General features: G+C 39.2%; 5 protein-coding genes across 6 annotated transcripts; 2 read left to right on the top strand and 3 right to left on the bottom strand.

Annotated features, from left to right (window-relative positions):
- The first annotated feature begins 2356 nt into the window (after positions 1 to 2356).
- LOC112192499 (pectinesterase/pectinesterase inhibitor PPE8B-like) lies at positions 2357 to 3338 on the top strand. Its single transcript, XM_024332255.1, has 2 exons — positions 2357 to 2681; positions 2839 to 3338. Exons 1-2 carry the CDS (start codon positions 2357 to 2359, stop codon positions 3336 to 3338), a joined length of 825 nt encoding a protein of 274 aa, XP_024188023.1.
- A 431-nt stretch (positions 3339 to 3769) lies between these two features.
- On the top strand, positions 3770 to 4444 carry LOC112192497 (probable pectinesterase/pectinesterase inhibitor 32). The gene has a single exon (XM_024332254.1). It carries the CDS (start codon positions 3770 to 3772, stop codon positions 4442 to 4444), a length of 675 nt encoding a protein of 224 aa, XP_024188022.1.
- Positions 4445 to 4588: 144 nt separating this feature from the next.
- On the bottom strand, positions 4589 to 5371 carry LOC112193344 (PRA1 family protein E). The gene has a single exon (XM_024333445.2). It carries the CDS (start codon positions 5274 to 5276, stop codon positions 4686 to 4688), a length of 591 nt encoding a protein of 196 aa, XP_024189213.1. The 5' UTR covers positions 5277 to 5371; the 3' UTR covers positions 4589 to 4685.
- A 297-nt stretch (positions 5372 to 5668) lies between these two features.
- LOC112193120 (putative ankyrin repeat protein RF_0381) lies at positions 5669 to 10492 on the bottom strand. Of its 2 annotated transcripts, XM_024333156.2 has the most exons (13): positions 10285 to 10492; positions 10076 to 10138; positions 9770 to 9940; positions 9350 to 9481; positions 9108 to 9247; positions 8310 to 8396; positions 7634 to 7759; positions 7067 to 7219; positions 6849 to 6920; positions 6632 to 6733; positions 6255 to 6425; positions 6085 to 6164; positions 5669 to 5920 (listed from the first exon to the last, which is right to left on the bottom strand). In XM_024333156.2, the coding sequence occupies exons 1-13, from the start codon at positions 10313 to 10315 to the stop codon at positions 5860 to 5862; spliced, it is 1389 nt and encodes a 462-aa protein (XP_024188924.1). In that variant the 5' UTR covers positions 10316 to 10492; the 3' UTR covers positions 5669 to 5859. The 2 variants fall into 2 exon arrangements, with proteins under 2 accessions (XP_024188924.1, XP_024188925.1); XM_024333157.2 differs by lacking the exon at positions 8310 to 8396.
- Positions 10493 to 11135: 643 nt separating this feature from the next.
- LOC112192496 lies at positions 11136 to 13192 on the bottom strand. The gene is made up of 2 exons (XM_024332253.2): positions 12299 to 13192; positions 11136 to 11613 (listed from the first exon to the last, which is right to left on the bottom strand). Exons 1-2 carry the CDS (start codon positions 12882 to 12884, stop codon positions 11534 to 11536), a joined length of 666 nt encoding a protein of 221 aa, XP_024188021.1. The 5' UTR covers positions 12885 to 13192; the 3' UTR covers positions 11136 to 11533.
- Between the last annotated feature and the right edge of the window lie 6728 nt (positions 13193 to 19920).

Below are 19920 nucleotides of genomic sequence, written 5' to 3'. Positions count from 1 at the left end.
GGGAATATTAAAATCTACACTTCCTAATTTGTAATCCACACTCTCTCTTTCCTTTTTTTGCCAAAATTCTCATAAAAAGACAAAGTTAAAGTTACTAAAAATAAAATTTAAGTTACCAAAAAAAAAAAAAGTATGGATTATAAAATGTGGAGTGTGGATTTCACTCCATAGTAATATAGATGGAGAGCTTCTAACGAGGACAACCTAAATGAGGAATTCATTAGGACTTTCTTGTGAGACTCACTTTTCGATCACATTTCCGCAAATCAACTGTTAGATGTTTAGATATTCATGTGTAAATCATTTATGCAATTTCTCAACCAAATTGAAATTAGTAAGGCATTCATAATCTCGGTTTATTATTTATGAACATGAAATGTTCAGCTTTGACAGATCTAGTTCGTCCATTGATTTGATCTACTTCGGTACCTTAACGATTAGCAATTTAGGAGAAAACTTTCAGAAGTGATCTACTCACGCATACATAAACATCTAACGGTTATTTGCGGTAATGTAATCGAAAAGTTGGTCTCCCAAACTGTTGATTGGAAAATCCTCATGAAGTCCTCAATTTAGTGGTCATCATTAGAAGCTCTCCCAAATTCACACTTCTCATTGTACAATTCACACTTCTTTTTTTATTTTTAAGTATCTTAATGTTATTTTTTCTAGGGTTTTCAAAAAAAGGGGATCTTGCCTCCGTCCGGCGGCGCGTCCATGGACGCTATCATCGGACGGGATGTGTTGTACGTTGGGTTATCTTGTTTCCCAGATCGAGGGGATTGGTGTCAGGTGGTAGGGGCCATCACGGTTGTGGGGTGGTGGTGGTTCAGTTCTGGCACACTGATGCGGTGGATCGGATGTGTGGCGGTGACGGATTTTGTGGTGGCTATTCTAAGGGCTGGTTGGACGCAGTCGGTGGGTGATGGTGATTCTGTTCTTGATTGGATCTGTGAGTTTTTCATATCTAATCTAAGTAGGATAGGTATGAGGGCAGCGGCTTGGAAAATCAGGCTGGGTGTCCATTGTCGATGTCAACTCGCAGGTGGAGGTCAGATGCTGGCAAGGGCAATTTGATGCAGGTGGTCCTACGCAGGTGGTGGTCTGATGCAGGCGGTGGGCTGAGGCAAGAGGACGCAGACAGAACCTCCTCCTCGCCTATGTCGAGTACGCCGATGGAGGTGCTGCGGGCGTGTGGAACAATGGTTGGGACAAAAGGGTAGAGCTGGTTTTGCTAATGGCTGGAGCAGTCTATAAGGGGTCTGGGCTTGGTCTTGGGCCTGGAGTTAGGTATTGGGCTGCTATTTGTTTGGTTGGTTGATAGGTGGAGATCGTGGTGGGTGGGGCACCGCGGGTGGTGGTGTGATGGTGGATCGGGTTTGCCATAGTGGCGGGATTGGCTGTTACTAGTATTTTAGGGTTTGGTTTTATTTTTTGTTGGTAATAAGACACTACTAAAGGTGTGGCAGAGACAATCTTCTCTTTCGCAGTCTTGGGGGTCGTTCCTGTTCTAGAGTTAGGTCAGCAGCGGTGGCGAAAAAGTTTGGCATAGATATTCATCCTTGGCCTTCTAGTGGGTCCTTCCTGTCTGGGATCGGGTCTGAGGCGATGGCGTTTTGGAACAATGGTGGATGGATGGTGTTGACAATAGGGAGGTGATGGTGTTGGCTTTTTTAGTCCCAGGTCTGAATGTCCGGTAATCCATTGTTTCATTATAGAGTTTCGGTGTGAAGTCTAGATGTCATTTCTGGGTTAGAGATGTCGCCTAAAATTCGTTGTAAGCAGTTCATTATTAATGAAGTTCTTATTTGATAAAAAAAAATATTTTTACATTTTGTAAACAGAAAATTTTTCTAAAAGAGAAAAGTATGAGGGATGATTGTAAAATAGAATCTGAATTTCACACTCCTTTAATTACTAGCCTAAAACTATCTCTTACAGTGACCATGAAAATTGTAATTCAATGTTTATTGATTTCCATAGTATTTTACCATCCATAAATTGGTAATTGGAGCCCCTCCACTAAGTTTGGCCCTGACATCTCTCCCATTTACGTTATATAAACCTAAAAGGCTAAAACTTTGGTAGACCTCCAATCGTCCATTGAATTCTGGCCTTGATCAGGCCCAGTTTTCTGCGTGTATGTTACCAATTTGTAAATGGTTTTAATAAGAAATGCAAAAATCTTGTTTTAGGTCGAATATTAGAAACAAATTAATTGCATTAAATTTCTCATTTCTAATTGGCGATCTCCCAATTTCTGCGTCCTTGTATATATACATAAATGAGTCCACTGAAGTATTGCACTTGCTCTGCAACACTTTTCTTCTCATGAATAGTCGATCCATTGAAGAATATGAAGCTCTCCGATAGTTTCTATCTTTTCTTCACTTGCTTCATTGCTCTATCCATTAACTCACATGCTAGGTCTAGTTCTAATATCGGCTCATCCCGCTTCGTAAAAGTCCCCTTGCCTTTGTTCAGAGAGTCACTGGTGTCTACTATGGAACTTGTTCAAAGTGTGGCCTCTACCATGTCCCTAATCCATGGTGACATTGATGATAACGATGATGATGGTCCAAATCTCAATGTTTCTCTTCCACATTGTGCATATTTGCTTGGTGAAACTGCTGGTGTTATGAATTGGACCCTTTCGGCGATTAATCAGCAATATACTCAAGGTTATTTTAGCTATTTGTGGTTCCATATTGGTTGGAAAGTTACTTATGACTGAACACTGTTAACGTGGATATACTACTTATTTCTTGATTTTGTTTCAATCCAAACACTAAAACAAAAGCTTCTTTGCAGGTCATAATAAACAATTTTATACAACAGGTGATGCCATTTCCCATGCGAGGACACTGTTGAGTGGTAGTCTTGGCAGCCAAGAAATGTGTACGCAAACGCTTGATGGTACCAAACATTTCATGGTTTCAAGGAGGCTCAAACAAGTGACCACATCCATATATGATATCCTAGATATGTTGCAAGTGCCACGATTTGGTCCTGATTTTTCCAGGGCCACTGGTGCTTCTTTACTTGGTTCGACTAGATTCGACGGCGTTAAGATTTCACAAAAACCAAACGTCATTGTTTCACAAGACGGGAAGGGAGATTTCAAGCTAATAATGGACGCGATTAAGGAAGCACCAAGTCACTCCACAAATTACTTTGTGATACTTGTTAAGAGAGGAGTTTACCATGAATACGTGAACATTGATGAGACAAAATCGAATCTGGTCTTGATGGGAGAGGGCATGGATGTTACTACCATTTCCGGAAGTAAAAGCGTAAGGGGTGGTCAGCCAACATTTGATACAGCCACATTTGGTTAGACACTAGAACATTTCTATTATAAACACAGACATATATATGGTAAAGGAGTAATTTTTCCATACACTAAATTTCAGTTTCACTAAAATTGTGCATTCAGACATAAAATTGAATTATTCAATCATCTCAAGGTTATCCATTGACAATCTAATTAACAACATCATATTTTGGACATAATTTTACCTATCCAGTTTCTTAAAAACAAATTTAACAACTTAATAATGAGTCATGAAGTTATTTTACTAATTCAATAATCTCTATTGACATTCTAACACCGTAATATTCATACATGGTTCAACGATCTCTCTCGATTGGATAATCTGTAAGGAATCAACTTGCCATTTCAGATTACTATCTCTCATAATGTTTGTGTTTTGACTTTTTTTTTTAACTTTGATCTCCAACAGCCGTTAGGGCCCTAGGATTCATTGCAATGGACATAGGGTTTGAGAACACTGCCGGACAAGAGAACATGCAGGCGTTGGCGGTTCTCTCCAGCGGCGACCGCTCCGCCTTTTACAGATGCAAGATGACCGGAAATCAAGACACATTGCTAGTGCAAGCTGGCCGCCAATTCTTCCGAGAATGCAACATCACGGGCACCGTTGACTTCATCTTTGGCTATGGCAGTGCTGTCTTTCAAAAATGCGACATTTACATCAAGAAAAATCCAATAGGCGGAACCAGCGTCATCGCGGCCCATGGCCGTAACAACCCATCAGACCCATCAGGCTTTTCATTCCACCTCTGCACCATCACCGGAGACCCCAATGTGGTCATTAAAGACTCGACTAACAACGGAGCGTACCTCGGTCGGAATTGGGGGGTTTATGCACGAACAGTGTTCATAGATTCGACCATAAGCAATGTTCTACGGCCGGAAGGTTGGCTCCAGTGGCAAGGCAAGGGTGTGGACAAAGTGTATTTCGGGGAGTACATGAACAATGGCCCGGGTGCAAACGCTGCAAACCGGGTGAGCTGGCCTGGTTGTCATGCGAGGATGAGCCGATCTGAGGCTGATAGATTTACAGTGGCAAAGCTTATTGATGGAACTTCATGGCTGTCAACTGTAGGTATCCCAAACACAATGGGATTGGATGGATCCTAAAGCTACAACAAAACCCTCATTTATATATCCTTGTATTCTTTGATTAATTTCTTTCACATTTGTTTTGTTTACAAATTGAACATGCTTAATAATTTAGTGAAGGAACAAATTGGCTATCCATGTCTACTACCATTACAAGCTTGGTAACTCAAAATTTCAATCACATAAGAAAAAAGTTGAGAACAAAATTAGTAACTCAAAATCAACAGCTATATGATTTCGGAAAAACAAAAACCCGAATTCAAAACCGGGTGTGGGCCGGGCGCGACGGCTCCGATCCAACAACGGAAACCAACCCACCATCAGCAGCACTCTCCGGATCGGAATACAGGTCTTCTGTGACCCGAAACGCGGCGTGGAGGCCCACAACGACCACGGCGACGACCAGAGAGACCAGCACGTTCAGCCCCACGCGCGTGAGCACAAGCGCCACCACGGTGAGGAGGCTGAGGGCGAAGAGGACGGCGCCGTCGTCGAAGCTCCGGTTGAAGAGGACGACGGGGCCGGGGGCGCGTGAGAAGTAACCGAAGATCCAGTAGATGAGGATGATCAAGAAGACGATTATGGAGACGGGGTGCCATAGGAGGCTGAGGAAGACGATGACGAGCACGACCATGGCGTAGTTGAGACGGAAGTAGCTGAGGTTGTGCTTCACGCGGCTCATGGCGTCGGCGTAGCTGTGGGGGACGGAGAAGGCGGCGGGGGAGAAAAGCTCGGACCATGGGCGGCGCGTGGGGTACACGGTTTGGGAGGTCGAGTCAAAGGTGGGGTCTTTGGTCGAGGTTTGACCGCCGGTGATGGTGCCGTAACCCGCGGGTGGGTTTAGCGACATGGTTACTGGTAATTTGGGAGAGAGAGAGAGAGACCCTAACCCTAAGAGAGAAGGGTTCTCTTGCTCTCAGAAATGGCACCAACACTGGAAGAGGAGAAAGGAGGGTTTGAATTTTTATATAGGTCGTCTTTTTTTTTTTTAAATACAACTGGGCTTTTTATAGTTTATATCAAAGTTTCAATTTTTTATTTTTAATATATAATTAAAAAAATATCGCGATAATGTATCGATACATTAATGTTTCGATAATTACATTTCCATTGCGGTAAACGAAGAGTTGATCGAGTACAGGAGCTAGTTTACCGTTATAAATTAGAAGATTGATGTATAGGTAGACTTTGACTAAAATAGAACGGTGTAGGAATTATTTACTTTGTAAGGGAGGTTAGCAATTTGAAAATCACTCTCATAGACTCATATAGAAAGAAAATTACTCAATACATTTGTCACAAACAAATTGAAGTTACCGCAAAAAAATTTCTTATATTTAATAACAAGATCAAATTCCTTAGAAATAGCACACTCCGACTGTCATGAAGGAAGAAAAACCATCTTAATGATGAACCAGTGGCAGTTCGGCGGACTAAGGTTTTGGTTTTTGTTTATCTTTACTGTGGAACTGCCTTCCAGCTTCAACCGCTTCCCTGCAATGGAGAAGAGGTAAGAGCTTCGCATATACATTACATACCTGGTTTTTTTATTTCATACAAGCAACACGATTTGCATTTAAGTTTTGGTTTTGCAAGCGAAAACGATACAATAAGTTGGGAAATTGAAAGGGTCAACTTGAAAAGAAAGTGACACCAACCTGAAAGCATCAACGAGTTCCTTACTTTCAGGGTCGAGCTGCACGCCCTCATAAAAACAATTGGCTGCTTCATCAAACTTCTGCAATAATAAACAAAACATTTTATGGCTCTTGGTCTTCTTTTGTGCAGTAAACAACATGAGAAACTAAATGGGAAAGTGTGTACGTGCCTGCATTAGGCGCAATGCTGCACCTTCTCGAAAGCAAGCCTTTGGCCAATCCGGTTTCAATTCCCTGCAGGCCTTTGCATCAGCTAAGGCATGTTCAGCTTGGCCAAGACGAAGCCAACAAAGGCTTCGATTGGAAAGAAAAATGGCATCAGTTGGGTCCAAATCAATTGCCTGAAATTGGTCAAAAGTCAAACACAGACACAAATGGCCGTTCATAAACAAAGAAGGTCAGCTGTTTCCCACTAATAATTATTAAACAGTTCTTACAGTCATCGGACGAAATGCTTTCACTGGAATAACCAAATGAAAATCACATGATTGCTACATAAACTGAGAGAACGTTAAACACTAAAAACTGAGAAAGAAATATAATGCACCTGCGTGTATGCATCAACAGCCGCTTGATAATCCTTTCTACTGAAAGCATCACCGCCTCTCAATTTTGCTTCTGCGGCTCTTTTCTTTGCCTCAGGTGTCACCTGAATAAGACACAAACACAAAACCATATAAGTCACAATTCTCATATTATGGACATGGGCAAAGTACATACATAATCTAGCAAGGTTCACTTGATTCCAGGGGAACAGTTGGCACCTCAGGGAGCTCTTTCTTCAGTGAAGTAGAGTCTTTTGGGACATTAAGTTCCTTAGTATTTCGCGGTTGTTCCTACAAATTTTTCTCTTAAAAGTTAGAAATCAACTCTGCAGCAATAATGGCAGCCAAATCTAGGAAATCCTATTCTTCTTCTGCACGGGAAAAGAAAAAAGAGAATTTCAAACTTTCGGGGGAATGAAATGTCCAGATCTTGATACCTGTTGTCTGCTTGTTTCAGACTGCATATACTCAAGTATGCCGTCAACTGTCCATTTTGAAATGGTTTCAACTTGTGATGTCAAGGGAAAGAGGATCTCCACAGCGCTTCGGTTCCCACTTGCAGCTGCAACCTGTATTGGCTTCAAACCCTCCTGCGGTGCAATAGCAAGTCTATCGATTAGCAAAAGAAACTAATCACAAACTTCTGGCCATTGATAAGATCAAATTGATCCTTTCTTCAGACTTTTAAGCAAAATATAAGCCCTTAGCATGTATTGGTCTCATCAATGTCAACAGCATCATCTAGATAAGTACAAGAACAGAAACCATGACTGTTGGCTTGAGATACAAGGTTTCGCTCATAATAATCTATTGAATATAAGCAAATATTTCACCAGAAAGGAATCTGGTAATAAGTTTAAGATTTAATCATCATTGTGAAGCATTTACCCAACAAAGTACTACAACAGCAAGTGCTATCCAATATCCACTACTAATAGCTAATGCAAAGATAAACTGATAAGCAAGCAAACATGTTGGAAAGAAAAGTGTAGTCATAGCCTCACCTCATCAATTACATTGGGATCAGCTCCAGCTTTTAACAAACATTTTATAATCTCCAAGTTCCCAATATCAGCAGCAATGTGTAAAGGAGTCGCTCCACCAGCACTCATATTTACTTTGGCACCTGCCTGTTCAAACAAACAAAAGAAAAAGTAAGGGTTGCAAGTCACATAATGAAGCAAAGATCGCTCAAAATCAAAACATCAGGGCATTCTGCTATTAAACATTACATAGGCATATTTACCAGACATACAGAAGATCACTGAAATTGCAAATTAAACTTTAAAGAATGGAACTTGTTGACTATATCCCTATGGTTCAGTCACATGTGACATATAAAGCATAATGGGATAGATTGATTATTAATATAGCATTTCATGTATCAATGAGCTTTATATAAGTGTCACAATGAAGCTTTGAAATTAAGAAATTGCATTTGAATTGAGGATAATTTCGTTATGTTGCTTGAAAGTAATGCAAATCATCTCTTAGTCAAAACACTGAACTATTGAAGAACATAAGTTTTCGATCAAGATTTGAGATAAGACCCAACAGAACAAGCTGTATCCAGCTCACTCACTCAAATCTGCATCAGGGAAAATTGTTTAAAACAGATGGATCTTTGTTTTGCGTCTCACTTAAACTATAGTGTAGAAATCATTAAGGACGAAAGTGAACCTGAATCAATAACTCCAAGCATGCCAGTGAACCAGCTGCCACAGATGACAACAATGGAGTAATATCATCATCACTTTCAGTATTAGGCTGCAAAAAAAGAATGAATTAATTAATATAAGACCATATCAGCTCAGATTCTATTGAGAGTGTGAGACGAAGAAGATTTTTAGGATTATCTCTCCAGGAGCCTTTTTACTAGAATTAGACATGAACTAAATATGAAAACATACTGTGAAGACATAAGCCAGAAAAGGGAATTGTAGATATGAACATCATACTATGCAATGCATAAAAGGAGCATGCTTTGCAGATGAGTTCCCAATTGCTGATATCTCAAAATATGAATTAGAATAAACAGAGGACCTAAAAGCCTAAAAGTAGTATAAGGAAACATAGACAAGGTTATGATATCTTCAGCTAAGCCTTAAAAGCTCAAAAAGGCCTTAAAAGCCATGACTACAGTTGGCTAGCCTACCAGGAATCATGCACACATTTACTAACCAGGAAAATGAAACATGAAGGACAAGCTTACGACTATTTTTACTCTCCTAGAACGGTAGATTCAAATAATCCTCGACCAATAAGATGAATGTTAAATTTCCAAACTAAATCAAGATGAATGCAGTATCAAAAGTAGAGATACCCACAAGATGGGTACTCCTGGTACAGAATCACCAAGCAAACTCATGGCTCTATTCTGGAATTTCCATTTAGAAAACAAGACAAAAATTTCCAACTGTCTTGATAAGATCATAAGATAAAGTTGTATTTAAATGAGAAACATAAATGATGATTTACATTAGCGTGGTGTTCTAACAGAACTTTCACAGCATCTGGTTGGTCATGACCAGCAGCCCAAATTAAAGGAGAACCAGCATCACTTTGTGAATTGACATCAACACCCTTGGAAATTAAGTACCTCAGCAACTCAATGTTTCCTGTAAATAAACACACACCAAAATGACTCATGGAATTTATGTCAAAGACTTAATCTACAGATGGCACAGATCATAAGATTTTCTGAAATTAGAGAATCGCACCTAGTCCGGCGGAATGATGAAGAGCTGTAGCCCCTAAATCACTGGCTATAGACGGATTGGCACCATACTCAAGAAGCAGTTTTGCAGTATCAGTATGGCCTAGGCGAGCAGCATGAATAAGGGGAGTGTCGCCTGTTAAATGGAAATTTCTAAAAGGTAAGCAACATGATAAGAAGAAGTGCAAATCAGTGCCTGCTCAAGTTGCTTCTCTATAACGGGAGGTAGATCATGCAAATATACAACTCCATATTGGAACACTTGACAAATTGCCAAATCCAATATGCAATATAACATTAGCTTCTAGTCCTATCCAAGCTGAGGTTCGACTCATATATTACATGGTTTCGTGTTGTGACTTTCAACCCTTACAGTCTGGTCTCATTTAACAAAAACAGATCATACATATCATAAAGCACATACCATCTTCGTCTTTGGTATCAACATCAAGTTTCAATTCCTCCAGCAAGTACTTGCACATCTCAGACTGGCCCTCTCTTGCAGCAAAATGAAGCGCGCCGCGCTTGTTGGCATCCTTAATATCATCGACAGTTTTGGCCAATCCCTTCCCTTCATCAAGTTTCCCCGCCAACTCTACTCAAAAACAAACCCCCAATTCAATTCAACCCCAACAAAAAAAAAAGGCAAAAAGTTCCAAACTTTACTACAAAAATAAAACCCAATTCATCATAGCAATTGCACACACCCAGAAACAAAGTATATACTCACTCTTTAAGAGATCAACATCCCCAGTACATGCAGCATTCAGAAACTGCTGCACTATTTCCCTAGCTGCAACAAGTTAATTTGATATTAAAAAGATGATAATTCGATAGAAACAAAACTTGGGCAACCATAAATCAGTGGAATGAGGAAGATTTAAAAGAAAAGGTGGAAACTTTGAGTTGAATTATAAGAGAGGAAGTGAGAGAAGGAACCTGCAAGTGCATCAGAAGCGTCAGGGGCCATAAGAGAAGAAGGAGAAGAAGATTATGATGTTGGGTTTGTGAAAGCTTTGACTATGGAGTCAATATAGTCGGAGAGATTTCTTGGGGAGTTGAAGTTGGGTTGTTTCCGGAAGAAAGCAGAGAGCTTTAGGTGGCGTTTGTCTGCTGGGGTTTATGGGTTTTGTGGACTTGTTGTAGAAGAGTTTCAGAGTCCGGGTTCTATTATTCGGGTTTGGGTCGTTTGAGTTCGGGTTCGGGTTATTTGATTGGAGTTTGTGATTGATGTGTCCTTTTTAGTTTTCTTTCATTAGTTTTGGTTTCCGATGCCAAATTTTGTGATATTGTGGCACCGTAAATATTGTTGCGATATTTTGTTTGTCTGATTTAAAATGAGTTTATGATTAAATTACGATTGATCGGAAAAAAAATTGATTCAGGACAATTAAGTAGTGAAGTTTGTACTAAGGAAACTACTTACTTAAACTCAGAAAGTAAATGATCGATATTTAGTTAACAAGATTTATTTTGTTCTTCTGCACAATGCATTCTCCGAATCCCATTTTCATATAGAGATAGGCCGCGATATGCCTACTGGTCATGTCTTCAATAAACATCAACGACTGTAACACAAAAATGGGATGAAATAATCGTAGCTTGGCAACGAAATTGAGGTATGGGTCAGGATCCTGTAAGTGTAAGACCTATTATTCATGCAAATATGGGATCCTCATTTTTGGTCGACCAGCTGTGGACGCTTTTACTCGTGGGGTGCCCTCGGCTTGGTGAACACACACACATATATAGATGATCTCATCATTTTTTGTTGTGCACCCAAGAGAGAATCAGATTAACTTAGATCATTAAGAATCAAATGACGTACGAGGACAATAAACAAGCATGAATGTAATCGAATAATCTAACCAAAGATGATAATGTTTTTCTCGATGATCATGAGCGCCAATGAAATTGTTCTCATGGAGGGAGGCCCTAATTAATTATAAGTGTAAGCCAGCCTCTTCTCCTCTCTTCTCTCTCTCTCACACTCTCCTCTCTCCTCTCTCTGATCTCTTCTTAAGTAAATCTGTATGTATGTATGTATCTCTAGAAATTAAAAGTACTCCTTAATCTCCTCTGTACAAGCCACATGCATCTGATCGATGACTCGAATGAGAAGAAGAAGCTGTTTTAATATTCCCTGATCTGTACAAGCTGCCACCAAATTTGATCTCATCTCACACTTTTAATAAGATTGCATAACTGAACAAGCAACTGCTTGCGCCCAATGCCTCAACTTGGTCTTCACCTGTTGAGGATTATCACCTGCAATTCAAATTCACTTTAGCCTATCATTTAACCATAGAAAGCACACCTTTACAAATTTGTTGCCATAGAAGTGGGGTTTCAAGTAGCTAAATTTGTTGTACCATATCTATATATTATCTATACTATTATTAAGAGAAGAGAGTTTGTTAGCTAAAGTGGACGTAAAAATACTCCAATACCCTCACACCATAAGTTATATTAAATTAATATTTAATAAATTTGGGATATAAATGTAATTAACAAAATAACAGAAAAGTAAAAAACAAAAAACAAAAAACAAAAAATTTCTTATGCAGATAACTACCTCTACCCACTATCTGCATTACCCTTACTTCCCCTACCCACTATCTGCAGATATCTAACACTATTTACAAATATTAATTTTTTAGTGAAAAAAATTCTTACACATGCGGAGCATATGATTACAGACTAATATTTTTGATCGCATCTCTGTTATACAATTACTACGACAAAAATATTTCTGATAAATAGAGCGTTATTCCAGGTCACGTGCATGCAAAATCACATCAGCACAACGGAGGCAAAAAGGTATTCCTATAAAATAAAATAATAAGGTTTTCCTCACTTCCTCCTACTAATATGATGGTACACTTATGGTTTTCTATTGCCAAAAACAGTTTTGTAATTTGTAGGCATGCAGTAGCGGTCTAGATCAATATACCTGGGCTGCATATCTTCCATCCATCACTGTCGCTCCTAGGGCTAGGGCTTCCAAACGACGATGAAAGTCCACCAAACGACGACGTCGCACCACCAATTGACGACGTGGAATGCCGGCTGCTATTCGGCGAGGAGATCGGACTCGGCGAGAACTGGCGGTTAACGGCAAAGTAAAGGTCAAGAGCCGGCAATGTGGGGCACAACCGTTGACCCTCTTCCTCGTTGAACCCAAACCCTAGCTCTATACACCCTTTCAGCTCATGCAAGTCCTCGTCGGTCAGGTTCATGTCGTCTCCCTCTGGTTCGGCGGCGGCGCCGGGGGAGTCACCATTTCCGTTCCTCTTCCTCTTCCTCTCCTGCTTCAGAATTTGCCGGCGCCGCTTCTCCCATGCAATGTCACGCGGCGTCTCGCACATGGACAGCTGCTTGCACAGCCTCTTCCTGCTCATCATCTTCGGCGGCGCCAGCGGCATGTCCTGCAGCTCCCCCTCGGAGGACGAAAGCGACAGGCACGGCGATGACTCCGAGTACAATGATGACTTCCCCGGCTGCGGCGCGGGTATTTGCTCGACGTCGTTCATATCCATACGTGAAACGTCTAAATGAATGAAATTCTTGTAGTGTGTTTTTGTAGGCTGTTTTGTGATGGGGAGAAATGTGTGTAATTGGGATGCGGGATGACAACGTTGAATTCACTAGGATATTTGTTTGGTTGTGGCGGCGGCAGCGGAGGAGAGAAGAGCTGCCGCGCCAGCCTAAACAATAAGCGTGAAGGGGTGCGGGATGGGGGGTGGGGGCGTTTTTTCTCCAAGTAGGAGATGGAATCCGAGAGAATTTGATCTGCAGCGCGGTTCGGATTAATCACCAGCAGCCAGCCCGACCAGCTCAAGCTAGAGGTGGCGTCAAGGGCTTTAATGGGGAGAGTATGCACTGGTGGAAGCGCGGTGGTCTCGCATTGCCGTTGTAATTCGCACCATCCGTTTCTAACTGTCACCACCTAACCGCATATGTTAAATTTGGAGGGTACATATATATATATATGTCATAGATCGATGCGTATTCTAGCTTACTTTATAGTTAAGCTACGAACCGTGTACATAGACTCTAGAAGGACTCACTTCAGAGGAAGATTATTTAGAACCCCAGTTGCACTACCCACTATATATATAGAGCAAATGGCCTTTCTAAATTTTGAGCATCCTTTTGTTGACTTCATTCGGAGTCGATGTTGGCACTGATGGTTCTAGGCGTGGCAATGAAGACAATTGTTGTTAGGTCAATAAAATGCTCAATATTGTCATGTTTTTCATTAATTTTTTAGGGTGTAGAAAAAATATTTGTTGAAATGCTTAAGCTTGGGCGGTAACAAAAATAAATGTTCAATGAATCACATCAAAGAAACTAGGGAAAATCTTAGTAAGTAAGGATTGTGAAGCATTTAATCTAAGCTTCATTGAAAACATATTAAACTTGCTAAGTGCATAATTAAGCAATTGCATAGCTACCGTTATAAAGATCATATCTATTGAAAGGTTATAAAGATCATGTATGTACTCCTCTAAGGAACAAAAAGGCGATGCATGGTTGAATAGGCAGCAGTCTATTCATGGCTAGTTTGCAAGAACGAAAGAAATTACATGGATGTTTCAAAGATGAAGACTTCATTTCATCTGCATCCCAACATGCATGATCGAACATGCAGAGAATAAAGTATAAGAGAAACCTTCTTGCCAAGCAAACAATGAAGTCTTTACTTTTTTTGGTGCCAATTTCATAGGAACTGACAGAGGTCATCCGCAATGATTCTGCTCACAATTGAGACAAGAAAACTAGCTAGACTAATCTTCTATGCATTCATGATATTGGAGACACCAAAAATTTAATGAAAATAAAATTCATTAAATAATTCGGTCACCACTTGAAATTATGACCGAACAAATTTATTCAGCATGTGGGTCCCGCAAATTGTCCACGTGGCTTGTGAGTCAGCAAAATCATGCAGACTCAAAGAATGACACTTGGCGATACATGAAAGGCTCGACGGCAATAAATGAATTTGCTCCGGCAAAATCAATTGATATTAAAGCGGATCAATCAAATCAATTGATTCCGAATAAAATCAAGCATTAAATCTCATCTGCTGATTAGATATCAATTTATTTAAATTGATAATCAAGACGAAAATCAGCCATCAAATTAATTGACTAATTCCTTAATAGTCATGATTAAATCAGTTAATTAAATCTGATTGATTTGATTATGCTATTAATGAAATACAATTAAAATAAGCCATCAAATTGATTGGCTCAATTCCTTAATAGTCGTGATTAAATCGATCAATTAAAGCTGATTGATTTGATTATGCTATTAATGAAAATGCAATTAATTACATGTCATCAAGGCATTCCAAATTAAGAGAGACGCCGACACTATAAATAGCCCCTCTCAAATCAAGAAAAGGACTTCAGTGGAAGGAGAGAAAAATCGCTCCCAAAGTTCATAAGTCTTCAAGCACATGAAGAGCCATCAAGCTGCCAAATAGCCGGTTCATCACCAACCTCAAGCCAAAGTACTCGTCACGTGTCAACCCTCGTGGCCATCATACGACTCAAGATCAAGCGTCAATCGCCCTTGAGTCAAGTACACCATCGAGGACGACGACAGACAGAGGGACGCAAGCAGACGGAAGAAACCTCTCCAAAGCTCAGAAGTCTCCCAAGCTCGTGAAGAACCATCAAGCTGCCAAATAGCCGGTCTCTTCACCTCGCCGACTTCAGACAAGCAAGGGAAATCACCTACAAGCTCGGAAGTCGTCAAACACGCGGAGGATCAACAAGCACCAAACACATGTGCTGATTCATCCACCATCAAAAGCCATACTCGCCATGTGACACCGCTCGTGGTTCAAATCTGATCAAGTTCAAGTCTCTACAGCCCTTGATCATCCGTCGTCTTCAAGTCGTCAACAAAGCAAAACTTCTGCCAAAGTTCTTCATCAAGCTCGTGGAGAATCAACAAGCACCAAACACATGTGCTGGTTCATCCCCTACCAAAGCCAAAGAACGCTCACCACGTGACACCACTCGTGGCCCTAAATCTGATCAATATCAAGCTTCTACAGCCCTTGGTCAATTGTCTTCCTCAAATCATCAACATAGCAAGAAGCTCACACTACAACCGTTCGATTCAAGATCAAGTGCTCGCTACCCTTTGATCAAATCAACGTCAGAGATCGAATCAAAGGAGAATTTTGTGAAAGAGTATCTACAGAGATTGTAACCCGCATTTAAATTAATAAAATTATTATTTTGTTCACGTGTCCTTCTTTCATTCGTCGCAGGATTTTTCGTGTTTACAGATATGACATAGCAATAACCAATTATATCCCATTATAATTCAATCAAACTGATATATCAAGTTTCCATAGAGCAGGAAGCATCAAATAGCAGTAAAATATATGACCATGTAAACACTGCATGCATTGCTCCTCGGCTTCCCCTTTACACAGAACTAGATGTGAAGACTTACTGAGCCAGATGTAAGAAGGATGGATTGGCCGTGTTGATTGGTGCAAATAACATTGGTTTTACAACAGTCCCTGTCTCTGAGTTCAGAGTTCTGAAAGATGCATGGCCTCGTGCATGCTTTGCATAATGGTTTCAAGCACATTTTGACTGAAGGTGATTCCAAACTTGTAATCAATTGCTTTAATGTTACTTATGATTCCCCTCGGCGCTTGCCTGTTTTAATTCATGACGCAGTCGGAAAAGATCACCTAGGTTTACAAGCAATAAACTTAAAACAAAGGTTCTTGAGTCCACCAGAGATAAAAAGAGATAAATCTCAATTTGATTGATAATATGATAAAATATAGTTCTGCAGCCGTTTAAGGTTGCTTATATATCAGAAAAGAAACCCTAGGGCGACTAACAATGAAACCCTAAAGTCCAAGGGTAAAAATAAAACAAACCCAAAAAAACAAGGAAACCGAAAATTCGAAAAAACAGTAAATTGCAGTTTTGAGGCCCTAAACGACCCCGAAAGCTTGAAAAAGCCCACACGTCATGGCATAGCAACGAGTTTTGTTCCTGGGGTGATTCCCTTTCCGGAAAGCTATGGCGCGCTCCAATCGGACACCAAGCTATGGCGTAGCTACTAGTAACTTTCGTTTTCCTCCTTTTGCACGATCAAACTGCGCTTCGAATTGAGCTGTCATCCGTTCTGCATCAATTCAAGACATAAAGATTCTGGTTACTCAGTTTGATAAAATATCTTTCGTCCATGTGTTCAGAGAAAAAAGTTTTGTTACTAATATTATAGCCTGGCCAATTCAGTTCAGGCAATCAATCCTGGTCTCGAAGCATTTAGATGTTAGCTTACTCTTAATCTTGACCTTTTTAAATTTAGGCGGCCCAAGAAGGTTTCGTTTCTATTTCTCTTTCTTTATCAAAAAACAGAGTTATATCATTCTCAAGTTTGAGGTAACGATCGTCTTGCGGTTTTCTGACGGAAAAGTAGAAGGTTTAGTGACGAGGGCATTTGAGTCTTTTCCGCATCAGGTTATTATCTCTACTACAATAAAGCGAAGCCTCCAAAAGCTTCACCAAAATTTGAACTACCACAATTAACCCTGTTAAGCTATGTCAGACAAACAAATCTGGAGGGGTAGTATAGTAAAACAAAAAAGAAAATAAATAAAAAGAAGTATGTGAAAAAGAGACGTGTGAAACGTAATCCCACTACATACACACAACCGAAGAGGAAAAGAAAACCGCACGACGGAACGTGGGAGTCGATCAAGGAGAGATGAACTCACCACCATTCCCATCTCAGTTACAACTACCAGATATGATCTATATAATACGAGAAAGGTGATGACCAACATATAAAGGGGAAAAGAGAAAATTCGAATACACCCAAATCTCCAATCGAAACGTTATTTGGTTCCTATTTTTGAGATTTTGTATTGACAGGTGGGTGTTTCACTGGTTTGGTTTTAATTACACTTCTCTTTTCGTCATCAATTTCAATTTTGGCTTTTGGATAGGCTTCCTATTGTTTCATTCTGTTGATTATTATTTGAAATACCAATTTTTAGTTTTGAATTTTAGTTCAAACGTGTTTGAAGATAGCATGATTTGTTTGGTTAGACACAATGCTTGAAGGGATACCGGTGGATTGGAAGAAGGGACTTTCGAACTTCACTTTACAGGTCCACCCTTTTTGTTGAGTTAAGTGATTCTATGGGTTTGTAGTGATTGATTCTATTATTTGTGTTATTCAATTTTCTCTTGGGCTGCAGAAAGCGCTTCGTTTGTTTTTTCTGTGGTTATTTGGCACCCATTAAAGAGTCTGGAGAACAGAGTTATGCCTAAATCTATTATCTGGGTTTCATTAAGTTCATTACTGAGTTTTAACTTTTCTTTTCATTTATATTTATTCAGACGTATTTGATGCTCTTTATTTTATTTTATTATTATTTTTTTTTATCTCTTGATTCTTCTGTTTCAAACAGCCAGGAGTGATTAACACCATGTTTAGTTTGAATGGAAATCTCATTTCAGGAGTGATCAGCCATGCAACTAGAGAAAATTGACTGTGCAACCAGATCAACCCATCAACTCATCTCATCTCAAGATATGTTGTTCCTGTTTTTGAATATCATTATGGCCCTCAATGAAATTTGTCTGATATTCTTTCATTAGGTAGTGTAACGTGTGGGATTACATTGCTTTCTTTCTTTCTGTTGTTTGATAAATATGATTAAAGACAGCATGATTTGTTTGGTTAGACACAATGCTTGAAGGGATACCGGTGGATTGGAAGAAGGGACTTTCGAACTTCACTTTACAGGTCCACCCTTTTTGTTGAGTTAAGTGATTCTATGGGTTTGTAGTGATTGATTCTATTATTTGTGTTATTCAATTTTCTCTTGGGCTGCAGAAAGCGCTTCGTTTGTTTTTTCTGTGGTTATTTGGCACCCATTAAAGAGTCTGGAGAACAGAGTTATGCCTAAATCTATTATCTGGGTTTCATTAAGTTCATTACTGAGTTTTAACTTTTCTTTTCATTTATATTTATTCAGACGTATTTGATGCTCTTTATTTTATTTTATTATTATTTTTTTTTATCTCTTGATTCTTCTGTTTCAAACAGCCAGGAGTGATTAACACCATGTTTAGTTTGAATGGAAATCTCATTTCAGGAGTGATCAGCCATGCAACTAGAGAAAATTGACTGTGCAACCAGATCAACCCATCAACTCATCTCATCTCAAGATATGTTGTTCCTGTTTTTGAATATCATTATGGCCCTCAATGAAATTTGTCTGATATTCTTTCATTAGGTAGTGTAACGTGTGGGATTACATTGCTTTCTTTCTTTCTGTTGTTTGATAAATATGATTAAAGACACATACCATTATGCCTTGCATTGCTTCTATAATAGTGATGATTATGATGATTGATATTTGGTAAAACTAAAGCTCTGTGCTTTCTGTGGATTTGCTTCAAGAGGCTTGGTTCTATTCAGTGATCCGTTTGGTAAGCAATTTCTGCCTATATTATTCTGTGGGGGTGTTTATATATAGGTCTTATGGGGACTTATGTACTGAAAGAAGGTTCTTTCTCTCCTTCATGATTGATTTAAGTTGATTGCTATTTCATGTTACAGTGCTCAAGACTGGACTGCAGATTAGAGAAATAAATATTCAAGAAACACATAGTTACCCGTTTATCATATTGTTGTTTGTTTGTTTGATTTTTTAGTATTACCTTAAGTATGCATAGGAAATTGTGTGATTGGGTGTCCTTATCACTTTATCAGTTGTGTCTTATGCTTTAATTGTCAATATTTGTTGCTGGTGAGCCTTTTGCCACTCATTTTTTAATCTTGCAAAGGGGGCTGCAGGTGCTATTTACGTTCATGCAACTGGAGTCGATGACCCATGGTTGTTTCTAGAGTTTCAGTAGTGGTAATTCTTGATTTTTTTTTATCATTTCATTTATATAAGGCTTTGACCAATTGAACTTACACATCCATTTTTTTATTTATTTATTTATTTATTTATTTATTTATTTATTTATTTTGAGAATGCATCCATTCTTTTAGTTGTGTCTGCATTTCAGAGGAAGATTAAATTCCCGAAAAACAACCAATTGGTAGGTTTTTTCAATGAAAGCATTAGTTCAGTTCCTGGCAATGTATGTCTGTTTGTTTTTCTCTATTGCCTTTTTGCTTGATTTCAGACATATTTGATGCTTTTTTTTTTTTTTTGACTTACAGTTTTAATGAAAGTTTCAATCAATGTATGAATTACTCAATTACTTTTTGTTGTATATCTAATATTTGCTCCTTATTGTTCTTCAGGTGAACGTATATATTGATACTACCTCTTTCCTTTTATTACTTTTCTTTTATTGGAGGACAGATGCAGGAGTTCGGGATTTCTGTTCGGTTCATGACTTGCTTAATTTGATGCCCATTACGTTTTTTTTTTCTTATTCTTTTATCCTGCTCACTTAAACCTTTTTATTCATTAGTTGTTGTTTTTATTAAGTACAATAAACTATACTATTGTTTCACTATTCGAAAGTGAGAATCTGGAACATGCACTTAAATCTT

The sequence above is a fragment of the Rosa chinensis genome, chromosome 3, assembly GCF_002994745.2.
Source record: "Rosa chinensis cultivar Old Blush chromosome 3, RchiOBHm-V2, whole genome shotgun sequence".
Lineage (NCBI taxonomy): Eukaryota > Viridiplantae > Streptophyta > Magnoliopsida > Rosales > Rosaceae > Rosa > Rosa chinensis.
The sequence above is the reverse complement of the archived record's forward strand: the minus strand, read 5'-3'. Positions and strand labels throughout refer to the sequence as shown.

What these genes read in the sequence shown, in the direction of transcription:
- LOC112193120 (XM_024333156.2), bottom strand. Translation starts at nt 10,315, where the DNA reads ATGGCCCCTGACGCTTCTGATGCACTTGCAG. An exon ending in TGATACCAAAGACGAAGATG is followed by an intron (nt 9,482 to 9,769) that starts GTATGTGCTTTA and finishes TCCATTTAACAG; the next exon opens with GCGACACTCCCCTTATTCAT. An exon ending in GCTTGGAGTTATTGATTCAG is followed by an intron (nt 7,760 to 8,309) that starts GTTCACTTTCGT and finishes TTGTTTGAACAG; the next exon opens with GCAGGTGCCAAAGTAAATAT.
- LOC112192496 (XM_024332253.2), bottom strand. Translation starts at nt 12,884, where the DNA reads ATGGATATGAACGACGTCGAGCAAATACCCGCGCCGCAGCCGGGGAAG. An exon ending in ATGGAAGATATGCAGCCCAG is followed by an intron (nt 11,614 to 12,298) that starts GTATATTGATCT and finishes TTTGAATTGCAG; the next exon opens with GTGATAATCCTCAACAGGTG.
- LOC112192497 (XM_024332254.1), top strand. Translation starts at nt 3,770, where the DNA reads ATGGACATAGGGTTTGAGAACACTGCCGGACAAGAGAACATGCAGGCG.
- LOC112192499 (XM_024332255.1), top strand. Translation starts at nt 2,357, where the DNA reads ATGAAGCTCTCCGATAGTTTCTATCTTTTCTTCACTTGCTTCATTGCT. An exon ending in TAATCAGCAATATACTCAAG is followed by an intron (nt 2,682 to 2,838) that starts GTTATTTTAGCT and finishes TTTATACAACAG; the next exon opens with GTGATGCCATTTCCCATGCG.
- LOC112193344 (XM_024333445.2), bottom strand. Translation starts at nt 5,276, where the DNA reads ATGTCGCTAAACCCACCCGCGGGTTACGGCACCATCACCGGCGGTCAA.